Genomic DNA, 19,571 nt, shown 5'->3' on the forward strand with positions numbered 1-19,571 from the left:
TTTCTGTCCACAATAGGGACTAGAGGGCGCTGTTGTTTGTCCATAATAGGTGACTTTCATAATTGGCTGTCCAAAATAGGTGACTTTTTGTCCACAATAGGGGATTTTATTGGAGTAGTGCGCCATCCATTGTGTTGTCCATAATAGGTGATTTTTTTGGCGTACTCTCGTACGTACGTAGTTTGTTTCGCGAGTAGAAGTAATACTAATTTGCTTTCTCTTCAGACTTTGAGCATGGAGCTCCATGCTTTGAGTTGAGGCTACCGACCTAGGCTAATTAGTATAGTATTTAAGTCTCTCTAGCCTAGGCCTAGGGCCTAGTCCTGTTAGTTAGGCTACCTCTATACTATAGGCCTACTTAGGCCTACTACTACTAGCCTACCTAGGGCTAGGCCTAGCTTAGATACAGCAGCAGGGTACCTCCCTGCTTACAGGAATACAAATGACATGGGCTCCATATTAGGTAGATATGTTTCCTACTACAAACAACTAGGCCTAGCCTCAGTTATCTTGTTTGTTTGTTTTTTTATTATTTATTAATATAATATGAATATATATAGACTAACATACTATTTTACTCGTAACTATATTGCCTATTCTGCAGGTCACTAAGTGACTAGAGGCCTAGTCACTATTTAATACGGTCTTTTACTACTGCCACCGCTACTATACTTTGAAGACCGAAATCTTCAAATCACAAACATCTAGATTGCTAGATTGAACTATTAAAATTTTAGTTTTTTTTATTATTTTGTGAATGAACGAGTCTTATCCAAACAGTGCGGACAGTTAATAGGTTGGCAGTATAGTAGAACCAGAGCTAGTGTTACTGTGTTATTAATTATGTCATCTATTTAAATCTCACAATTGTTTTCCCATATTTTTTGCGTGTATTACAGATTGTGTACAGTGTATCTTCTGATCAATGTTATAGTACAGTAGCATGGAAATGTCTATTAACTAGGGTAAGTAACAGATAGGCCCAACCTACAATTGAAGAAAAATACTTTACATATAACCCACATCTTTTAGGAGATTTTTCAATATGATCAAGATACTGTGAAATCCCAAAAAGAAGCCTATTTCAAAACAGTATTTGTTTGCAAAAGTAATCTCGAAAAGGAGGATACAAATGAGACAAACTGAATATTATCAGTACCGTAGTAGAAAAACTTACTGACAATACATTTGAAATGTTCTATTCATTTGCTTTGCTAGGAAAATAAAAGTAGATATTTCTTTGTTTATTTCCATTCATTATAAACATTACAATCACCATACAAAGAATAGATAAATCCACTGACAAATTCATGCAGAAAATATTTCAAAATTTAATTAAATGTTATATTATTAAAGCATTCATTCAATAAAGCCTTTATCTTTAAACATTTAATATAAGTTTTTATATAGTGAGTATGGTAATAATTGACTCTGACAACTGGCATAAATATAAATTTAGTAAAACAATCCTACATATCTTTTTTATAAATGCAATAAAATATTTAAACATAACTGTGTCCCACCATACAACATGACAATTTGACTCAGCATTACTAAGATTGAAGTTACTTTTATTATACAATACCTAAACATTATTATAGTGTTTAACTATTTCCTTTTTTTATTATAGGCATACAGATGTTTGATATTCTGCCCATATATCCTGCTGAAATGAAAAGGTACATCATTTCAACATAATATCTTTGATCATATCATCATCGGTCAATACTTATAGTAATAAACATAATAATTATGGTGTATTTTTTTTATCTTTGCTATTTTTTAAATTGTAGTTTAACCATATTTTTACACTTTTAAAATTAATATAATTCAGTATTTTTGAATGTGATTTAGATTATGAATAAATTTAGAATACAGAACAAAATTGTTGATTGTACACTGCGTGTATGTAAACTGGATTTATTGTCGTATTCCTAATGATTCAAAATAATATTTATTTTGCTTCATTATTAAAGATGTATTGTCCCTCAAAAACATGAAAAATTAATTCAATCAGACTTTGAATATGTTATTTTGTAGTTTTAATAAAGTTAATCGAAAAAAAAACGAAAAAAAAATAATGTTTTCACTTGTAAAATGACAAAATAAATGGTTAAATTCAACCAAAAATCCATTGGCTAGCAGCCAATTTGACCATTTTTTGCTTTAAATTACATTTTTTCAGGTAATACATTTTTTTTCAATCTAATTTTTGGTCAATGTGGATAACTATTATGTTACAATAAAATGGAATGGAAATTTTTTTTTTAAGAATTATTTTTTCAGGGGGACAATACATCTTTAAACATTAAAATTGATTCATTTAATTAAACAACAATATAATAAATGGATGAGAACTGCTGCTGTTGATTGACTACTGACTGGGATGATTTGTCATGGATTTTGAAACAAGGGACGACCTAAAATGACGAAATGAAGTGCTGAACTCTGATGTCTTTTGCAATATTAAATTGATAAAGTTGATTTTTATTATTACTGTTAACAAAACAAAAAAAAACAAAAAATTAACGGTAAAGAGAAAACATTATCATATATCTATATAACCTATGTGGACTATCATCAGGAATTAAAGGTATAAAGGTATAAAAACGTATTTTACTAAAACAATAGGAAGATTCAAATGTTGTAAGCCTACTTATTTACAAAGGGAATGGAAAACCCAAAGATGAAATGAAAAGCTGTTGTCAAGCGTCTTTAACTCCTATAATTTGTAAGATTGTTGAGAAATTGCTTTGATGTATCTAGAATAGTATAATAATATACTAATTACATTTTTTCAGTTTGGAATTAAACAAATGTATAATATTGAACTTTTACTTTCAAAGGTTTTCATTCATGGGCACAGTTAAAGGCTGTAAACATTTTAATTTTTGTTTTCTTGACTTTTCTTCTGCACTGGACGGTGTCTAATAAAAAGAACTTAATAACTCAGTAGCTGTTGGTGAAAACACCAATGGATTACATATTTTATTTCAAATAAAGCGCAAGTCAAAGTTGGTGATATTGTAAATAATATTTCTTCTTTTTTAATTTGCTGATGTCAGATCACACCTTATCACGTCCTATAAAAATAATGATTGTATAATGCTTCAAATAGATTATATTTAATTGCTAAATCTAAATGAGCAAATGTCAACAATCTTAAAACCTTAAATCCTGTACAATGTGCCATAATATTCTCTCAAACTATTTACATACACACTGTAACTTAGTGAACATTGTCTGATTCTTGAGTAATTCCACTTGTCTTTACATCTTGTTACATGCATTATATAAAATATGTCTTGGTCAAGTTGAACAAAGCTGTATTACTCCTAGTGGTTAGATTGTAGTGTGGGCACCATTTGAGAAATATTATGTTTAGAGAATACAAAGGAAAACAACAAGGAGTATACAAAGGAAAACAACAAGGAAAGTGATTTTAGACACACTTGGGACATAGGGCCTACCTTATTTTTATAGTTTGAAAGTGCTAGAAATATTACCTATTGGTTGATTGATCACTTATTTCAGAATAAAAATTTCATACAACAATTAAAAAAAACCGGAAAATCACACTTTAATAGGATTTTTTCTCTCAAAACCTATTTGAAGACTCTATTGAAGACTTGTTTGAATTACATTTAAACTTTTATTAGGATTTAAGGTGTTGAAGGGTTATTTTTGGTTTTGTTGGAATTCAAAAGGCAATTCATAATTCTTCCCAGAAAGCAAATTATTATTTACGATACAACTTTCCTACTATTAACTCAGACTTGGAGGCCTATAGGATATAGGCCTAGGGCCTAGGCTAGGCCTAGTTTAGTTAGTATAGTACTTGGTTGGCCACTATCTAGCCTATACTAGGGCCAGGCTACTTAATTACTAGTCTACTATATGCTATGGAGTTTCCTACACAAGTTACACATTACAAAAATCACCTATTATGGACAACATAATGGATGGCGCACTACTCCAATAAAGTCCCCTATTGTGGACAAAAAGTCACCTATTTTGGACAGCCAATTATGGAAGTCACCTATTATGGACAAACAACAGCGCCCCCTAGTCCCTATTGTGGACAGAAAGTAACCTATTATGGACAAACAATAGCGCCCTCTAGTCCCTATTGTGGACAGAAAGTAACCTATTATGGACAGAAAAGTAACCTATTGTGGACAGATTTCACCAACCCCGCTCCATTCTGACGACTGGAGCATTCTCTACTTCTCAACGGAGCGCCATTTATGCCTTTATTAACTTCAATAATATAAATAGTACTACGGTAACTGTGGACCCAATTTAGCACCAGGGTAGCACAGTGATATAATAGAAATAAGTCACTACTTTCAATATCTTTTCGTATGTTAATACACTGTGCTCAAGTGGACCTAATTTGAAGTCGCTTCAATAAGTTTCAATATTATATGTTTAAAAGGCATCTGAAATCATATTTATTTCAACAAATTTACGAGTGCTAGCGGTTCTGGCGTTGCGCCTTAGAACTTATCTTTTTGGAAAGAATTCGGCGCATTATAAATATGAATTGAATTGAATATCTTTTCGTATGTTAATACACTGTGCTCAAGTGGCCACAATTTGGCACCAGTGGAGCACAGTGATATAAACTATAAATAAGTCACTGAATGTTAATATCTTTTCGTATTTAAAACATCGAGAAAAAATACTTCTGGAAATACTTCAAAAATATTTCAAACTTGCTATATATGTTAAATATCGGTTATTCCATCCGTAATGCAAAATAAAAATTAGTTTCAAGCCATATCAGTGATTTTAATAACTTGCGTTTGTCTAAGATAAATACTTATTTAGTGTCTCCGGAAAGTGCACATATTCATTGAAATATGAAATTAAATATTAAGTCTCCAGTACTAGCCCACCATGGAGCTAATAATGAAAATAGAGCCCAGAATTGCACTTATATACTTATACTTATTACTATACATAGTCGCCTATGATAATTATGATAATGTTAAAATTTCAACCATCCAGATGCTACTTCATTCAAAATTTTAGGTGGAGTTTTCCACTCGACTTCATATGCCTATAAGGCCTAGCCCGAAATTGGTCTAAAATCGGTATCTTTGGAAATGTTCTATATTTTATCTTATTTCACTCTCCATTAACCCCATACAAAAACCATCGGAGACAAACTATCTGTTTAAAACATGTTTATTCTGGGATTCTGGCCAACACACCAACTACCTTAATTTAAACGTTTATTCATAACATAATATTACAATACAATATCTTGCATGACTCGGACATTTTCGTTACCAATGTAGCAACATTAATTAACAAAATGTGTGGCGTGTTGACCGCGAATGACTAACAATAGCATCTTTCCCACTACACCTGCACGTGACCATTGCATAACAATGCACGGCATACCAAACCGTTTCGTACACCTGCGATGAATATATAATAAATTCAATTTCTTTTAAAATTGAGGGCGGCAAACATAAAATTTACGAGATCGAATACAGGTTAAAAACAAATTTAAAAACAAAAAAGATGTTAAATGTGCTCTCCCTGCCTCAGCACTAAGGCCCTGCCACAGCCTTTTGGGGTCGTTTCCACCACATCACCAGATGCATTGATGTTGTCGCCTCATGATGTGTGGTGGAAAGGGGGACGTATGATCTGTGAACCCCAAACACAGTGGCTCGCATAGCCTTAACTCTATTCCACCGACCAGCGTGGGAATCGAACCCACGACATACGTGTTGTTAACACGACGCTCAGACGACTGAGCTAACTGATCATTTTGGTTTTTTCAAGGTTAATAGGATATTTATGACGTAATGATGAATTACGTAATACACGTATAAATGGACTATTATCAGCTGTTCAGTCATGTACTACTTTGTGGCCGAACGGGTAATGCTCAGGTTTGGTTGCTCTCAACTCTAGTAGATTGGGTTCGAACCTCTACGGATATTTTTTTTTTTTTGGAATTGGAAATAAATATTGTTTTTCTTTGATTTTGAAAGAGAGATATTTTGAGGGTTGTAAATGTCAGGCCTAAACAAGTGGACCTTTTTTTAAATCAAAACCAAAGTTGCATGGCATTATTTTCCATTAAATAGACTGCCATAAAACCTCGAAAAGAAGCCCATGTGCTCCTTCATTTTTAGTACTCTTGGGTGGGCTTCTTTTCCACATGGAGTTCTTTTCGAGATTACTTTTGCAAACTAAAAGAGAAGAGCTGTTAGGTTCCCGCCCGGAAAATGTTTTATTTACATGATTTGAATGAACAATTTTCTAATGTAAAGATTAACAACATCAAATTTAACAGTGTGGCATGTTCACCGCGAATCTTCCCCATAATACACCTGCACAAACTTATTTGCATAACAACGCACGGCATACCAAACTGTTTTGATGCAAGGTCCCCGGAAATGACATCTATTTTTATTACAACATGTATAAGAATCTTCAGTACCCTACCATTTTTGGGGCTGAGCGAAGACAATTTTGAAAAATAGAGCTGCATAGGTTCCCGCCCGAAATAAATGGCACTTTGCATGATTTGAATTTATATGAAAAAAATTATATAAGAAAGTGCCCCTATTCATTGAAATATGAAATTAAATATTAAGTCTCCAGTACTAGCCCACCGTTGGGGCAGAGCTATAATAATGAAAATAGAGCCCAGAATTGCACTTATACTTATTACTATACATAATCACCTATGATAATTATGATAATGTTAAAATTTCAACTATCCAGATGCGACTTCAACATTTTAGCTGGGGTTTTCTACTTTAAAACTCGACTTCGTATATGTTTAAGGCCTAGCCCGGCGGCGGAATTAGTCTATGCTTCGAAATTGGTCTAGAAATCGCCATCTTTGCAAATGTTCTATATTTTATCTTATTTCACTCTCCATTAACCCCATACAAAAACCATCGGAGACAAACTATCTGTTTAAAACATGTTTATTCTGGGATTCTGGCCAAACACACCAACTACCTTAAACGTTTATTCATAACATAATATTACAATACAATATCTTGCATGAATCGGACATTTTCGTTACCAATGTAGCAACATTTATTAACAAAATCAGTGTGGCGTGTTGACCGCGAATGACTAACAATAGCATCTTTCCCACTACACCTGCACGTGACCATTGTATAACAATGCACGGCATACCAAACCGTTTCGTACACCTGCGATGAATATATAATAAATTCAATTTCTTTTAAAATTGAGGGCGGCAAACATAACATTTACGAGATCGAATACAGGTTGAAAAAAAAATGTAAAACAAAAAAGATGTTAAATGTGCTCTCCCTGCCTCAGCACTAAGGCCCTGCCACAGCCTTTTGGGGTCGTTTCCACCACATCACCAGATGCATTGATGTTGTCGCCTCATGATGTGTGGTGGAAAGGGGGACGTATGATCTGTGAACCCCAAACACAGTGGCTCGCATAGCCTTAACTCTATTCCACCGACCAGCGTGGGAATCGAACCCACGACATACGTGTTGTTAACACGACGCTCAGACGACTGAGCTAACTGATCATTTTGGTTTTATCAAGGTTAATAGGATATTTATGACGTAATGATGAATTACGTAATACACGTATAAATAGACTATTATCAGCTGTTCAGTCATGTACTACTTTGTGGCCGAACGGGTAATGCTCAGGTTTGGTTGCTCTTAACTCTAGTAGATTGGGTTCGAACCTCTACGGATATTTTTTTTTTTTTGGAATTGGAAATAAATATTGTTTTTCTTTAATTTTGAAAGAGTGATATTTTGAGGGTTGTAAATGTCAGGCCTAAACAAGTGGATCTTTTTTTAAATAACAAAGTTGCATGGCATTATTTTCCATTAAATAGACTGCCATAAAACCTCGAAAAGAAGCCCATGTGCTCCTTCATTTTTAGTACTCTTGGGTGGGCTTCTTTTCCACATGGAGTTCTTTTCGAGATTACTTTTGCAAACTAAAAGAGAAGAGCTGCTAGGTTCCTCCGGAAAATGTTTTATTTACATGATTTGAATGAACAATTTTCTAATGTAAAGATTAACAACATCAAATTTAACAGTGTGGCGTGTTTACCGCGAATCTTCCCCATAATACACCTGCACAAACTCATTTGCATAACAACGCACGGCATACCAAACTTTAGCTGCAAGGTCCCCGGAAATGACATCTATTATTTTTTTTAACAACATATATAAGAATCTTCAGTACAGAGCAAAGACAATTTTGAAAAATAGAGCTGTATAGGTTCCCGCCCGGAAAAATGGCACTTTACATGATTTGAAATGATATGAAACAAACTATATAAGACTCACCAGGACAATAGAGCTTGTCTCCGGAAGTGCACTTTTTCATTGAAATATGAAATTAAATATTAAGTCTCTAGTTTTTTAAACCAGAAACAACAGCAGAAACAAATCCGCCACTTACAGCTTGGTTTAACAGATACAAAGACAATTACAACAACTCAGAAACACTTAAATTACGACGAAACAGATAAAGATTGGAATTAAAAATGTCGATATGGGGATGGGCCTGGACTAAACTATTATAAGATAAACTTAATCTACTGATGTAGGCCTAACCACTTTTAAGAACATTGACTTTGCTAAAGGGAACACAAAGGATATTGTTGTTTCTTAGATTTATTAAAATTTAGTGACTTTATTTCTTTATTACGCTGTCATAACATTTTTATGAATATTGGATTATATCGTACTAAACAACTCATTAGTTTCAACGTAAGCAATGGTCTACTCGTGATGAGTTACTAGGATACTAGTTTTAATGAAATAATGAATAATACAGGTGTATTATGATTATAATAAGTATTTATTTTCTGTCAGTACCGCCTCGATGGTCGCGTCAGTACGGGAACTTTCACTGTGATTGCCAACAGAGGGGTTAGTTGTATTTTTTGGCACTGTCATAACCAATTAATGACTCGCAACCGTACAAAACTAATATTGAAGTTGCATTCGATAGATTTTGTAAAGGTTTCACCAGACGGGCATGGAAAAAGAAAAGGGAAATCAACAATGAAAATAATTAGTTCTTTGCTTTTTAAATCCTGTATTACGTTTAATCTTGTACATAATTTATTTTAAGTTTCCTTGTACTGCAAATAAGCCTATTGTTAAGTTAAATCATTTTTTGTTTAACTTTTATTTTACTTACTGTATTATGGACGCACCTTCATTAAAGAAGTTCAATTCAATTCAACTTAACATTTATTTCTTCCTTCAATAAAATGAGGTAAACATAATAAATTCAAGTAAAATATATAACGAGTCAAGAATGATAAATATTATGATTAAAAAGTATAAAGTTATCAATAAAAGGAAGTAGGCAGTTTAAAAAATATTACTTTTGTTAATGTTATTTTTTTATATCTTGTACATAATAATTTAGTTGAAGTTTCCTTGTTAAAGGCCTATTGTTAAATCATTTTCTTTCTCTAACTTTTATTTTACTTACTCTGGACACACCTTCATTCAAGAAGTGTGCCACTGTTTCAAAAGTGTAGCTTCCAAATAAATTATTATATTATTATTACTAAACTGATTCTATGGCTTCTTCTTTTTTTAAAGACTCTTGTATGAGCTTATTTTCGAAATAAGCTTCTTTTCAAGGTGGGCTTCTTTTCGATGTGGGCTTCTTTTCGAGGTGGGCTTCTTTTCAAGGTGGGCTTCTTTTCGAGGTGGGCTTCTTTTCAAGGTGGGCTTCTTTTCGATGTGGGCTTCTTTACTAGGTGGGCTTCTTTTCGAGGTGGGCTTCTTTTCGAGGTGGGCTTCTTTTCGATGTGGGCTTCTTTTCGAGGTGGGCTTCTTTTCAAGGTGGGCTTCTTTTCGATGTGGGCTTCTTTTCGATGTGGGCTTCTTTTCAAGGTGGGCTTCTTTACTAGGTGGGCTTCTTTTCGATGTGGGCTTCTTTTCGAGGTGGGCTTCTTTTCGAGGTGGGCTTCTTTTCAAGGTGGGCTTCTTTTCGATGTGGGCTTCTTTTCGATGTGGGCTTCTTTTCAAGGTGGGCTTCTTTACTAGGTGGGCTTCTTTTCGATGTGGGCTTCTTTTCGAGGTGGGCTTCTTTTCGAGGTGGGCTTCTTTTCAAGGTGGGCTTCTTTTCGATGTGGGCTTCTTTTCGATGTGGGCTTCTTTTCAAGGTGGGCTTCTTTACTAGGTGGGCTTCTTTTCGAGGTGGGCTTCTTTTCGAGGTGGGCTTCTTTTCGAGGTGGGCTTCTTTACTAGGTGGGCTTCTTTTCGAGGTGGGCTTCTTTTCGATGTGGGCTTCTTTTCAAGGTGGGCTTCTTTACTAGGTGGGCTTCTTTTCGAGGTGGGCTTCTTTTCGAGGTGGGCTTCTTTTCGAGGTGGGCTTCTTTTCGAGGTGGGCTTCTTTTAGAAAAAAATTTCATTACAACTTTAATATTATGATACATGTAATCAATTTAAGCAATTGAAAATCTAGCACAACTAATATTTTAATGCTTTTAATGAAGTACTGTGTAGGTTCTTAAAACGCATTGCTTAAAATATGAAAGAACATTTATTATGGTATTCACCCAAAATGGCCAATATGCAAACAAAGGAATGTCAATTACTGCATTGTTAGTAGCTTTGAATGCTTAGTTTCTTTTGTCAATTCTATTCATATTCAAATGATTTTCCAACAACATAATAGATACAAAAATCCCTATATATGATTATTAAATCATAACTATTATGGTTAACTGGACTATAAACTAAATTTATGAGGCGATGAGCTTGTAGAGAATTTTACAACGATTCGTTTAATGTGTTTTTTACCTAGTATAATCGCGTTGATTGGAATCGACATATATACATTGTTATATGAAATTTGGCAGTATACATATAAAATGTATTATTTCGACAATTAATGTACTCGCTTCGGCAGTACATATATTAAAATTGGAACGATACAGAGAAGATTAGCATGGCCCCTGCGCAAGGATGACACGCAAAATCGTGAAGCGTTCCATATTTTTAATTTGTTTAAATCAATTTAATGTTTTTCCCCAAAAAAATTAACAAAAAATGAAGTTAAACAACTGTATAATAGATCGAAACTATCATCTCGTGATTAAAAGGATTAATAATATGCGTTTTATACTAATGTATTCATAAAATATTAATAATCGTTAATATATTATCGATATGTTCTTATTTTAATAAAGAAAAGTGATCAGGGAGGTGGTGGTATAATTCGGAAATTTCGTTCATCGTTTTCGAAACAAAATTGTAGAGTTGAAACGACTTATATGTGTTTAAACCAACCTTTAATTAAATACTAGCATATTTCGATTAATAAAAAGTAATTACAATTAGAAATAATTCGTTATATATCTTAAATAAGACGTGAACTTAATAGTTAGTACCCTTTCCAAATATATAAAAAGTTTTCTCATGGAAGAGGGCGGACTATAATTTCAGTCATGGTACGACGGGAACTATTAAACTATGATTACCAATAGAGGGGGTAGTTGTCTTTTTTTATGCTATCGTAATCATTTTAGAAAATGATTATTGGACTATTGTACAAAATGAATTTGTTTAAAAGCAAGTAGCGACGTTTCCATGATATGATGAGATGGTATAGCACTAACTTTGAAGTATTTTATGAATAATAAAAGTGTATATGAATAAATAAAAAACACGATCGACTACCCCCTCTATTGATAATCATATTGGCAGTGCAATCGTTCCCGTACGCGTACTGACCATATCTTTCGTTTGTAGGATAAAATATAGTAATAATTAGCATAAAATGAATAACGGAGCGCCAACATGAACATAATACCTCCAGTTCAGATTCAGATTCAGATTCGATTTATTAAGTCATTCATGCATAGTATAATGATAATTGTTTTCTTGGCAGAAAAACACAAGCAAAAACAATACATACATAATATTTACATTCGTGATCAACTTGGAACTAACAACAACAACAAAAAATGATCAGCAATAAAAAATACAACAGACCTAATGACCTATCTTTGAAACTCACTGTTGTATAGTCTAGTAGCGCTAGGTAAGAATGAAAATTTATGTCTATTTGTTTTTACTGAAATTGTTGTTAATCTTCCAGATCTGGTAACTACTAACTTATTGTTGAGAATATGAGATTCATCAGCTAAAATACTATTTAATTTAGATATCATTCCATCATTACACATTTGTGTGATACCTTAAATTTCGACACCAGTAGTTTTGCTTGCATTCCTAACTATTCTGTTTAACTTACTCAAATTTTTCTTTGTTAGACCATTTACCCAAGTAACAAAAGCTTAAAACAGATTGAATAACACTTTGATAAAAAAGAAATAAAGAATCACGGCCTATATTATATTGTTTCAACTTCCTTAAGGAATACAGTCGTTGAACACCTTTAGCATATACTTTGCACGTATGTGTATCTCAACTTAGATTCGTATCTATCCAAACCCCTAAATATTTATGAGACTCTGGATTTTCAACATAATTTCCGTCAATAACAAGTGGAATGTGATTAACATTTTTTCTGAAGTCAAATATAAGCTCTTTGGTTTTTTTAGAATTAATACACAAATAATTAATATTACACCAATCTAAAACCCTTGTTACGATCTTCTCTATATACAAATTCATCCCCTCCTGTAATAAGACCAGTCAAACACATGTCATCCGCAAACTTGATAATGTTACATGAATTAACATTACATCTTAAATCACTAACATATATTGAAAATAAAAGTGGGGATAACACACATCCTTGCGGTGTTCCAGTATTAGAGTCAATATAATTTGAATAAAAATTGTTAACCGTAACTCGTTGACTTCTACCAGTAACAAAATTGTTTATCCATGAACATAAATAAGGATTTACATTCATTGTCATCAGCTTCCTCAATAGTACACTTGGCCGAATAGTATTGAAAGCGGAAGAGACACAAAGTAGCATCCTCTACGCTTCTGTTTGAACAATAAGCAAATTGGTATGGGTCCGCTTGATTCTTTGTTTCTTTAATTAACTTGTTTTCAATCAATCTTTCAAAACTCTTCATAACAAGCGATGTTAATGCAATGGGCCTATAGTCATTCATACCTTTAGGTTGAGTAACCTTATTTAGCGGAGTAATATTTGTAGATTTCCATAACTTGGGAACCTTGCCACTCTTTCGAAATTCGAAAGGCACGATTTCTTTGGATCCAACTAAATTTTAGAATGAAGAATGTTTAATCCTGTTTATTATACAATTTGTAATTGGCAGAACATAAATAAATAAAATACTGAAATTCTGCTTGTCAGTCAGTTTATTCAAAGTGACATTTTTATGAATAAAATTGTTTAACATCTCGCTTGTACCAATTAATTATGCCTTCTTTGTCTAATATTTTCAGAATTTCAATCTCTCGTCCAAAGTCGTGACTAGCAGTTGAATTATGTGGTCGGTATTCGATATCGTAGTAATGTGAAGAGTACTGCTTATTGAATCCCATGCCATACGCATTGACAGAGTCACATCCACTATGGAGCGCCGACATGAACATAATACCTCCAGTTGTTGGTCGAAAGGCACGATGTCTTTGGATCCAACTAAACAAACATTATTTATAAAATATATTTATTATTTGATGGTATTATTTCGTATCGGGGAACACTCAAAGCCAAGCAAAAATTTAAAATAAAAAGTTCGTTTAGAGAAAAAAAAATTGCAAGGCATGTTTCCCACTAGCAACGTACGCAAGGATGTAAAGGCCCGTTTACACTAGGACGATAACGATCGACGATAAATAGATAAGCATGCATATTTTTTACATAAAACAAAAGAAATTAGAAAGTTTTTCGTTATAGAACTATGGGATAATCATCTATGCTGTCTTTGATAAAAATAATATTTTTAAAATTCCAATCAAATGACGTCATGATAAATAAAAACAATAAGAACGTTGTATTGTCACGATATTATTGATCTTACTAATCATGACGTCATTTGATTGGACATGTGAACATATCATTTTTATCAAAGCATAAATGATTATTCTATAGTTCTGTATGAAAAATGCATATTTGTCTATTTATCGTCGATCGTTATCGACACCTAGTGTAAATGGGCCTTAAGCCGCAAGACAAGCGAATTGACCAATCACAGGTGACAGTTCGAACAATCCATCGCTTTTGATTGTTCAAATTATAGTTGCGTCCTAGTGGGAACCAAGCTTTATGGTAACTAACTTACACTTTGTTGACGTAACGAACAAAATCCGGATGCAGTATTCTCATATTGTTGGCACTAGTAACTAATTTCATATTTGGGTTAGGCGGTCCAATAGCAGCTTCTATATAGTCGTAGTCTAATCTTCTGCACGGTAAGAACACATATATAATCCCCTATAAAATTGTTGATTTTAATAGGTCATCATTAGTACGGGTTTTTTTATAATCACGCAAAAATAGACAAAACAATTATTAATTTGTATATGCTAATATTGCTATTGTATTAGGGGTGGGGGTGTCCAAAAGGAAGGGATTTTCTGTGAAAGAACTATAGTAGGCTACCAAATGTTAGATACCTTATCTCGCGGAACATCTTCTTTACTTGTGTGTTCTAGTGATCTGTCCATCATTACGTAATGAGTAGTTCTCGTACCCACATCTTCCTCAAATCCCCTTCGAATCGCGTGATTCACACTAAAACAGAAAAACATCTAGAATATTACTACTACTGTACTACTAATTTAAGCTTGGTTTCTTGCACGCAATGCGATGACGTAAGTTCCATGCAAGTGACCAATCACAAGCGACGGATTATCCGCCGCCCGTGATTGGTCAAATGACTAGTGTTGCGCTTACGTCATATACTGTAGGGGGATATAGTGGGAACCAAACTACATCAAACATTAATTGTTCTGGACGTCTTTTAATATTACACATTAAACATAACTTTGCCAAATAATAAATACAATTGATTAATAACTATATATTACCGGAATACAAGATCATGTTCGTCTATTTCTTTGCCAAGCCTAGATCCGTTCAGAATGCCGCCATTTCCAACAACGGCACAGCTGAGGCATGATGGTCTTTCTTTACCAGAAAAGTCTAATATACTGTCCACACGAGGTAGCTTTGATAGGATTGCTTGTAAATCTAACAGTAAATAACGTAAACTGTCTCAATGCGTGTTCACACCATGAGGAAAGTTCAATCGATTAAACCAATTCCTCCACTGGGCTTCTCGTGACATTCACCCCCGAATAAGTGTAAACACGAGCTAAGATATTATTCATTGGACTTGATAATTAGTCGTCCCACCTTCTTTTAATGTGAAAAGAGCTTAAGGCCTATTTCATTGCTATCTGAATGTATGCATTGAACCACCACTACACTCACTGTGGTCGACAATGATTCACATATATACATTATGATGGGAATAATAAATGTAGGCCAGTTTTTCGGTACACCTCATTAGTTTAAAGGAAAAACCGAAGAAGGAATATTGTACATTACATATTGTACATACACATATTGTATTAGGCCTACAAAGTAGGCCTATAATAATTGTAAACTGTATGTATTTACATTGGCACTGTCTGAGGCCAGCATCAATAGTTATCAAGGGGCGCGCAATAAACCGACACAATGCTTCTCCTCCTCACCTGTGTATACCAAGTCATTGCGAAAGCTTAGACCATAAGGCATACCAAACGCATGTAGTCTGCTATACTCGTCGTTTGACATCGCGCCTTCGTGCATCACCATGGTGATATGTGGTAGGTACATCTTCGATGCCCATTTACTTCTCTGTAACTTGTTCTGAATGGAAGTTGAACAATTCTGAAACAAAACAAAACTTTGTGACGACAAAAAAATGTATGTATGGACATGATGATGTCATATCACCACCATATTTGTGCATTTCGCTACCATATGTGGTCACAACAAACTTTTTTTTTTGTCAAACAAGTTTGATAGTGTAGACAGAAGTGTAAACACTTGAACATTAAAACTTACCGACGGCTTAAAATCTACTTTAAGCCTAAAGTCAAAATCCCGACCTCTGGATCCGAAATGTCTCATTTTTCCAAACCTTTTTAGAACTAAATGATTCTTATGTACCTTGGCTGCTGTTGGTACCACCACATTGTATGGCTTTTTGTCCGTTTTCTCGTCTTCGCGTGTTTTTCTGTAAAACATGATTATATATCACACTATTATTCACATGTTTTGGTTGTAACATTTTTTATTATTTATATGTATCTTTACATAATAAATATACTAATTATATATAATTGTTATTAAAGTTGTAAATATTCTATTTCAGCCGCCATGTTGAAATCCAAGATGGCTGCCATCATTTTAAACGTATTTTGGCTTATAACTTGACTTTTAATTAACATAGCAAGTTAAAAATTGTTTCTATACCTATGTTTGTGATACTAAGGAATCCTCAGTCTCACAAACATAGACATCGTTTTTATCTTTCTATAGTACTTATAAGTCAAGTTATAAGCCAAAATACGATTTAAATGGCGGCCATCTTGGATTTCAACATGGCGGCTGAAATAGAATATTTACAACTTTAATAACAGTATATTTGGAATCTTCATATCACAAACATAGGTATAGACACCATTTTTAACTTGCTACGTCACTTAAAAGTCAAGTTATAAGCCAAAATATGTTTTAAATGGCGGCCATCTTGGATTTCAACATGGCGGCTGAAATAGAATATTTACAACTTTAATAACAGTATATTTGGAATCTTCATATCACAAACATAGATATAGACACCATTTTTAACTTGCTACGTCACTTAAAAGTCAAGTTATAAGCCAAAATACGTTTTAAATGGCGGCCATCTTGGATTTCAACATGGCGGCTGAAATAGAATATTTACAACTTTAATAACAGTATATTTGGAATCTTCATATCACAAACATAGGTATAGACACCATTTTTAACTTGCTACGTCACTTAGAAGTCAAGTTATAAGCCAAAATAAGTCTGAAATGGCGGCCATTTTGTTTTTCACATTTTAAGGGTGAAGATCTAAAAATTGAGCCGGGTAAACAGCAGATTTGAATTCGGCGCCCCGAAATTACCCTAAAACACATGTTTTTTTGCTTTTAACACGAAATGCCTACAGCATTTCATTGTTCTCAAATATGGACTAGTCTATTTGTGAAAGTTGCTTATATTGTTAATTTCCTGGTGAAATTGTTTTTTTTTTAGTTTGTTGTATGATTTGTATATGGATGTACTATTCGAAATAAAGAAAATGAATGAATAAATGAATACTGTAAAATTTGAAAGAAAAGTGGCTAAGTACGGAAGCGTCTAAGTGCCATCCACGAGTGACTTGTCATAATTTATCGTGTCAAGTCGACACTATTCATATTTATGTCCACATAGTAGATGCTCACTCGCTCCATGGTTCTGATGGTAGAAAGAGTCTTCTCGGATAAGGACCAGTGTACATATCTCTGGCTCAAGTGCACTTTAAAGAACCTAGTACATCTTTAGAGACGAGTTGGAGATTACACCGGTGTACTAGGGCACACACAGCCACTGTCACAAACTCATCATAATATACAGTATACACTGGGCCCTTTGTGAGAACAGTCTTAGACCGAAGAGGCTACTCAGTATAAAGAATAAATAATAAATAAATAAAGAACAAAATTACACTATTACAAAAAAAGAAAAGAAAGAAAACAAAGGAGACCAAAATAAGTTGATTACCTGTATTGCGAACTATAGAAGGTATATGAAAACAATAAAATCAATACTGCCAGAACAGAACACCTGAGGAAGCGTTGATAGAGACGCCCTAGAATATAAAGAAATTGTAATAGTTATATAGCCTAAGGGCCTTGATAGGCTAATATTTGAGGAAATATTAAAGTAAGCTTATCGATTCCATCGATGCATTTAATTATTTTCGTTATTTCAGTCTCTGAACATAATTGGTATGCAGCAATAATATTAAACTTATTCATAACGTAATTACATCAATAATATTCTTATTGTATAAGCGTGTTGTTAATTTGTTTTATTTTTGTGGCAATTGTTAACTACAAAAAATAAAATATATGTATATTATATAATTCATAGGCAGTGGCGGCTATGTCATGAGCTCAGGATTTATGGATTTCTAGTTCTTACGGCCGGATGATGATCTTGGAAGTCACGCAAAAAAAACCCTAGCCATGATACAGGCACCACATGTGATGCTGTATTATCAAATATTCCTATGATACTTCGGAAATAGATAGTATGTTGAGATACAGCACCTGGTGACGTAACGGTTAATGGTAAAATACTTAAATAAAACATGTTAGTACAAAGGGCTAGAGGCAGTGTACAAAATAAAAAAATAATTGCGACGAACTGTTATTACAAAGTAAGAAAACTTAATACAAACGGACACTTGTATTACAAAGTGCGACAGGTATTAAAACACATTAAAAACATTAAAACACACGTATTAAAACATGTAATGGCAAATTATAATAATTTAAATCCATTGTTTCGAATGGTAAGGCGGCGTTCACACATAATGTTTTTTATAATTATATAATTTAATGATAAACAAAACCACTGCATATGATACCCAATTTACACATACCGTAAATCTTCTAATAGTAACCCACGCTCTAATAGTACCCCCTTCTAATAGTAACCCACGCTCTAATAGTACCCCCTTCTAATAGTAACCAACACTCTAATAGTACTCCCTTCTTATAGTAACCCACACTCCAATAGTAACCCCTTCTAATAGTAACCCACATTAAAAGTCAGTCTATAATAATAACCCACTGCTCTAGTAGTAACCCATGTGGGTTACTATTAGAGTCACAAAAACTATTGACAAAATGATTGATCGCTTATAATGCAGCCGTATTTTGAAAATAAAGAGATAATGCATGTTGATCTCGGGAGTGGGGGAGGATTGAGTGTTTTTGAGTTTATAAAATAAAGTTAGAGTTCAACCAAATTTGTTTATTCGTACGGTTTTATTATTTTGCGATGATTTGCTGACCGGTGCCTAATTTAAGATTAGTAATAGTAACCCACTACTCTAATAGTAACCCCCTTCTAATAGCAACCTACCCTAAAAAACAATCAAAGAATAATAACACAGGGTTACAATTAGAAGATTTACGGTACTTTTTTAAAAATAATATTTAATTAAATGAAAATAATGAATAAGGATACACAACTTACTCATATTTGAGTTGATAAACGAGAGACAGCACCATGAGCTCAACACAGACTTGTATGTGTCACCACAACCATCAATAACAATCAATATCAATCAACAACAGCATTTAATGAACTGTACTGACGGTTCATGCGCACACAATGTAACCTACATTATTTTGCATTTATTATTATTACTATTCATTATTATTGTATATATTGAATAAATCATGCTGTCGCATTAACAAACCTGAAATTGAACAATGATGAAATATTTTATTTTGTGAATAACTATGAATATTACATAAAAATATAAATGTAAGCAGATATTCAGTAGCTCTGTCTAGACTATCAAA

General features: G+C 33.5%; 1 protein-coding gene, 1 long non-coding RNA gene and 1 other non-coding gene across 3 annotated transcripts; 2 read left to right on the plus strand and 1 right to left on the minus strand.

Annotated features, from left to right (window-relative positions):
- Positions 1 to 33: 33 nt before the first annotated feature.
- LOC144856012 (uncharacterized) lies at positions 34 to 1,850 on the plus strand. Its single transcript, XR_013614895.1, has 3 exons — positions 34 to 147; positions 900 to 965; positions 1,631 to 1,850. It is a non-coding gene; the product is annotated as an uncharacterized LOC144856012 (long non-coding RNA).
- A 9,060-nt stretch (positions 1,851 to 10,910) lies between these two features.
- LOC144856601 (U6 spliceosomal RNA) lies at positions 10,911 to 11,017 on the plus strand. Its single transcript, XR_013614947.1, has one exon. It is a non-coding gene; the product is annotated as a U6 spliceosomal RNA (small nuclear RNA).
- Positions 11,018 to 11,892: 875 nt separating this feature from the next.
- Positions 11,893 to 16,071, minus strand: LOC144855633 (alpha-N-acetylgalactosaminide alpha-2,6-sialyltransferase 1-like). The gene is made up of 6 exons (XM_078713536.1): positions 16,012 to 16,071; positions 15,669 to 15,846; positions 14,997 to 15,159; positions 14,583 to 14,700; positions 14,249 to 14,400; positions 11,893 to 13,605 (listed from the first exon to the last, which is right to left on the minus strand). Exons 2-6 carry the CDS (start codon positions 15,790 to 15,792, stop codon positions 13,341 to 13,343), a joined length of 822 nt encoding a protein of 273 aa, XP_078569662.1. The 5' UTR covers positions 15,793 to 15,846; positions 16,012 to 16,071; the 3' UTR covers positions 11,893 to 13,340.
- Between the last annotated feature and the right edge of the window lie 3,500 nt (positions 16,072 to 19,571).

Source organism: Antedon bifida, chromosome 11 (assembly GCF_963402885.1).
Source record: "Antedon bifida chromosome 11, ecAntBifi1.1, whole genome shotgun sequence".
In the NCBI taxonomy this organism is placed as follows: domain Eukaryota; kingdom Metazoa; phylum Echinodermata; class Crinoidea; order Comatulida; family Antedonidae; genus Antedon; species Antedon bifida.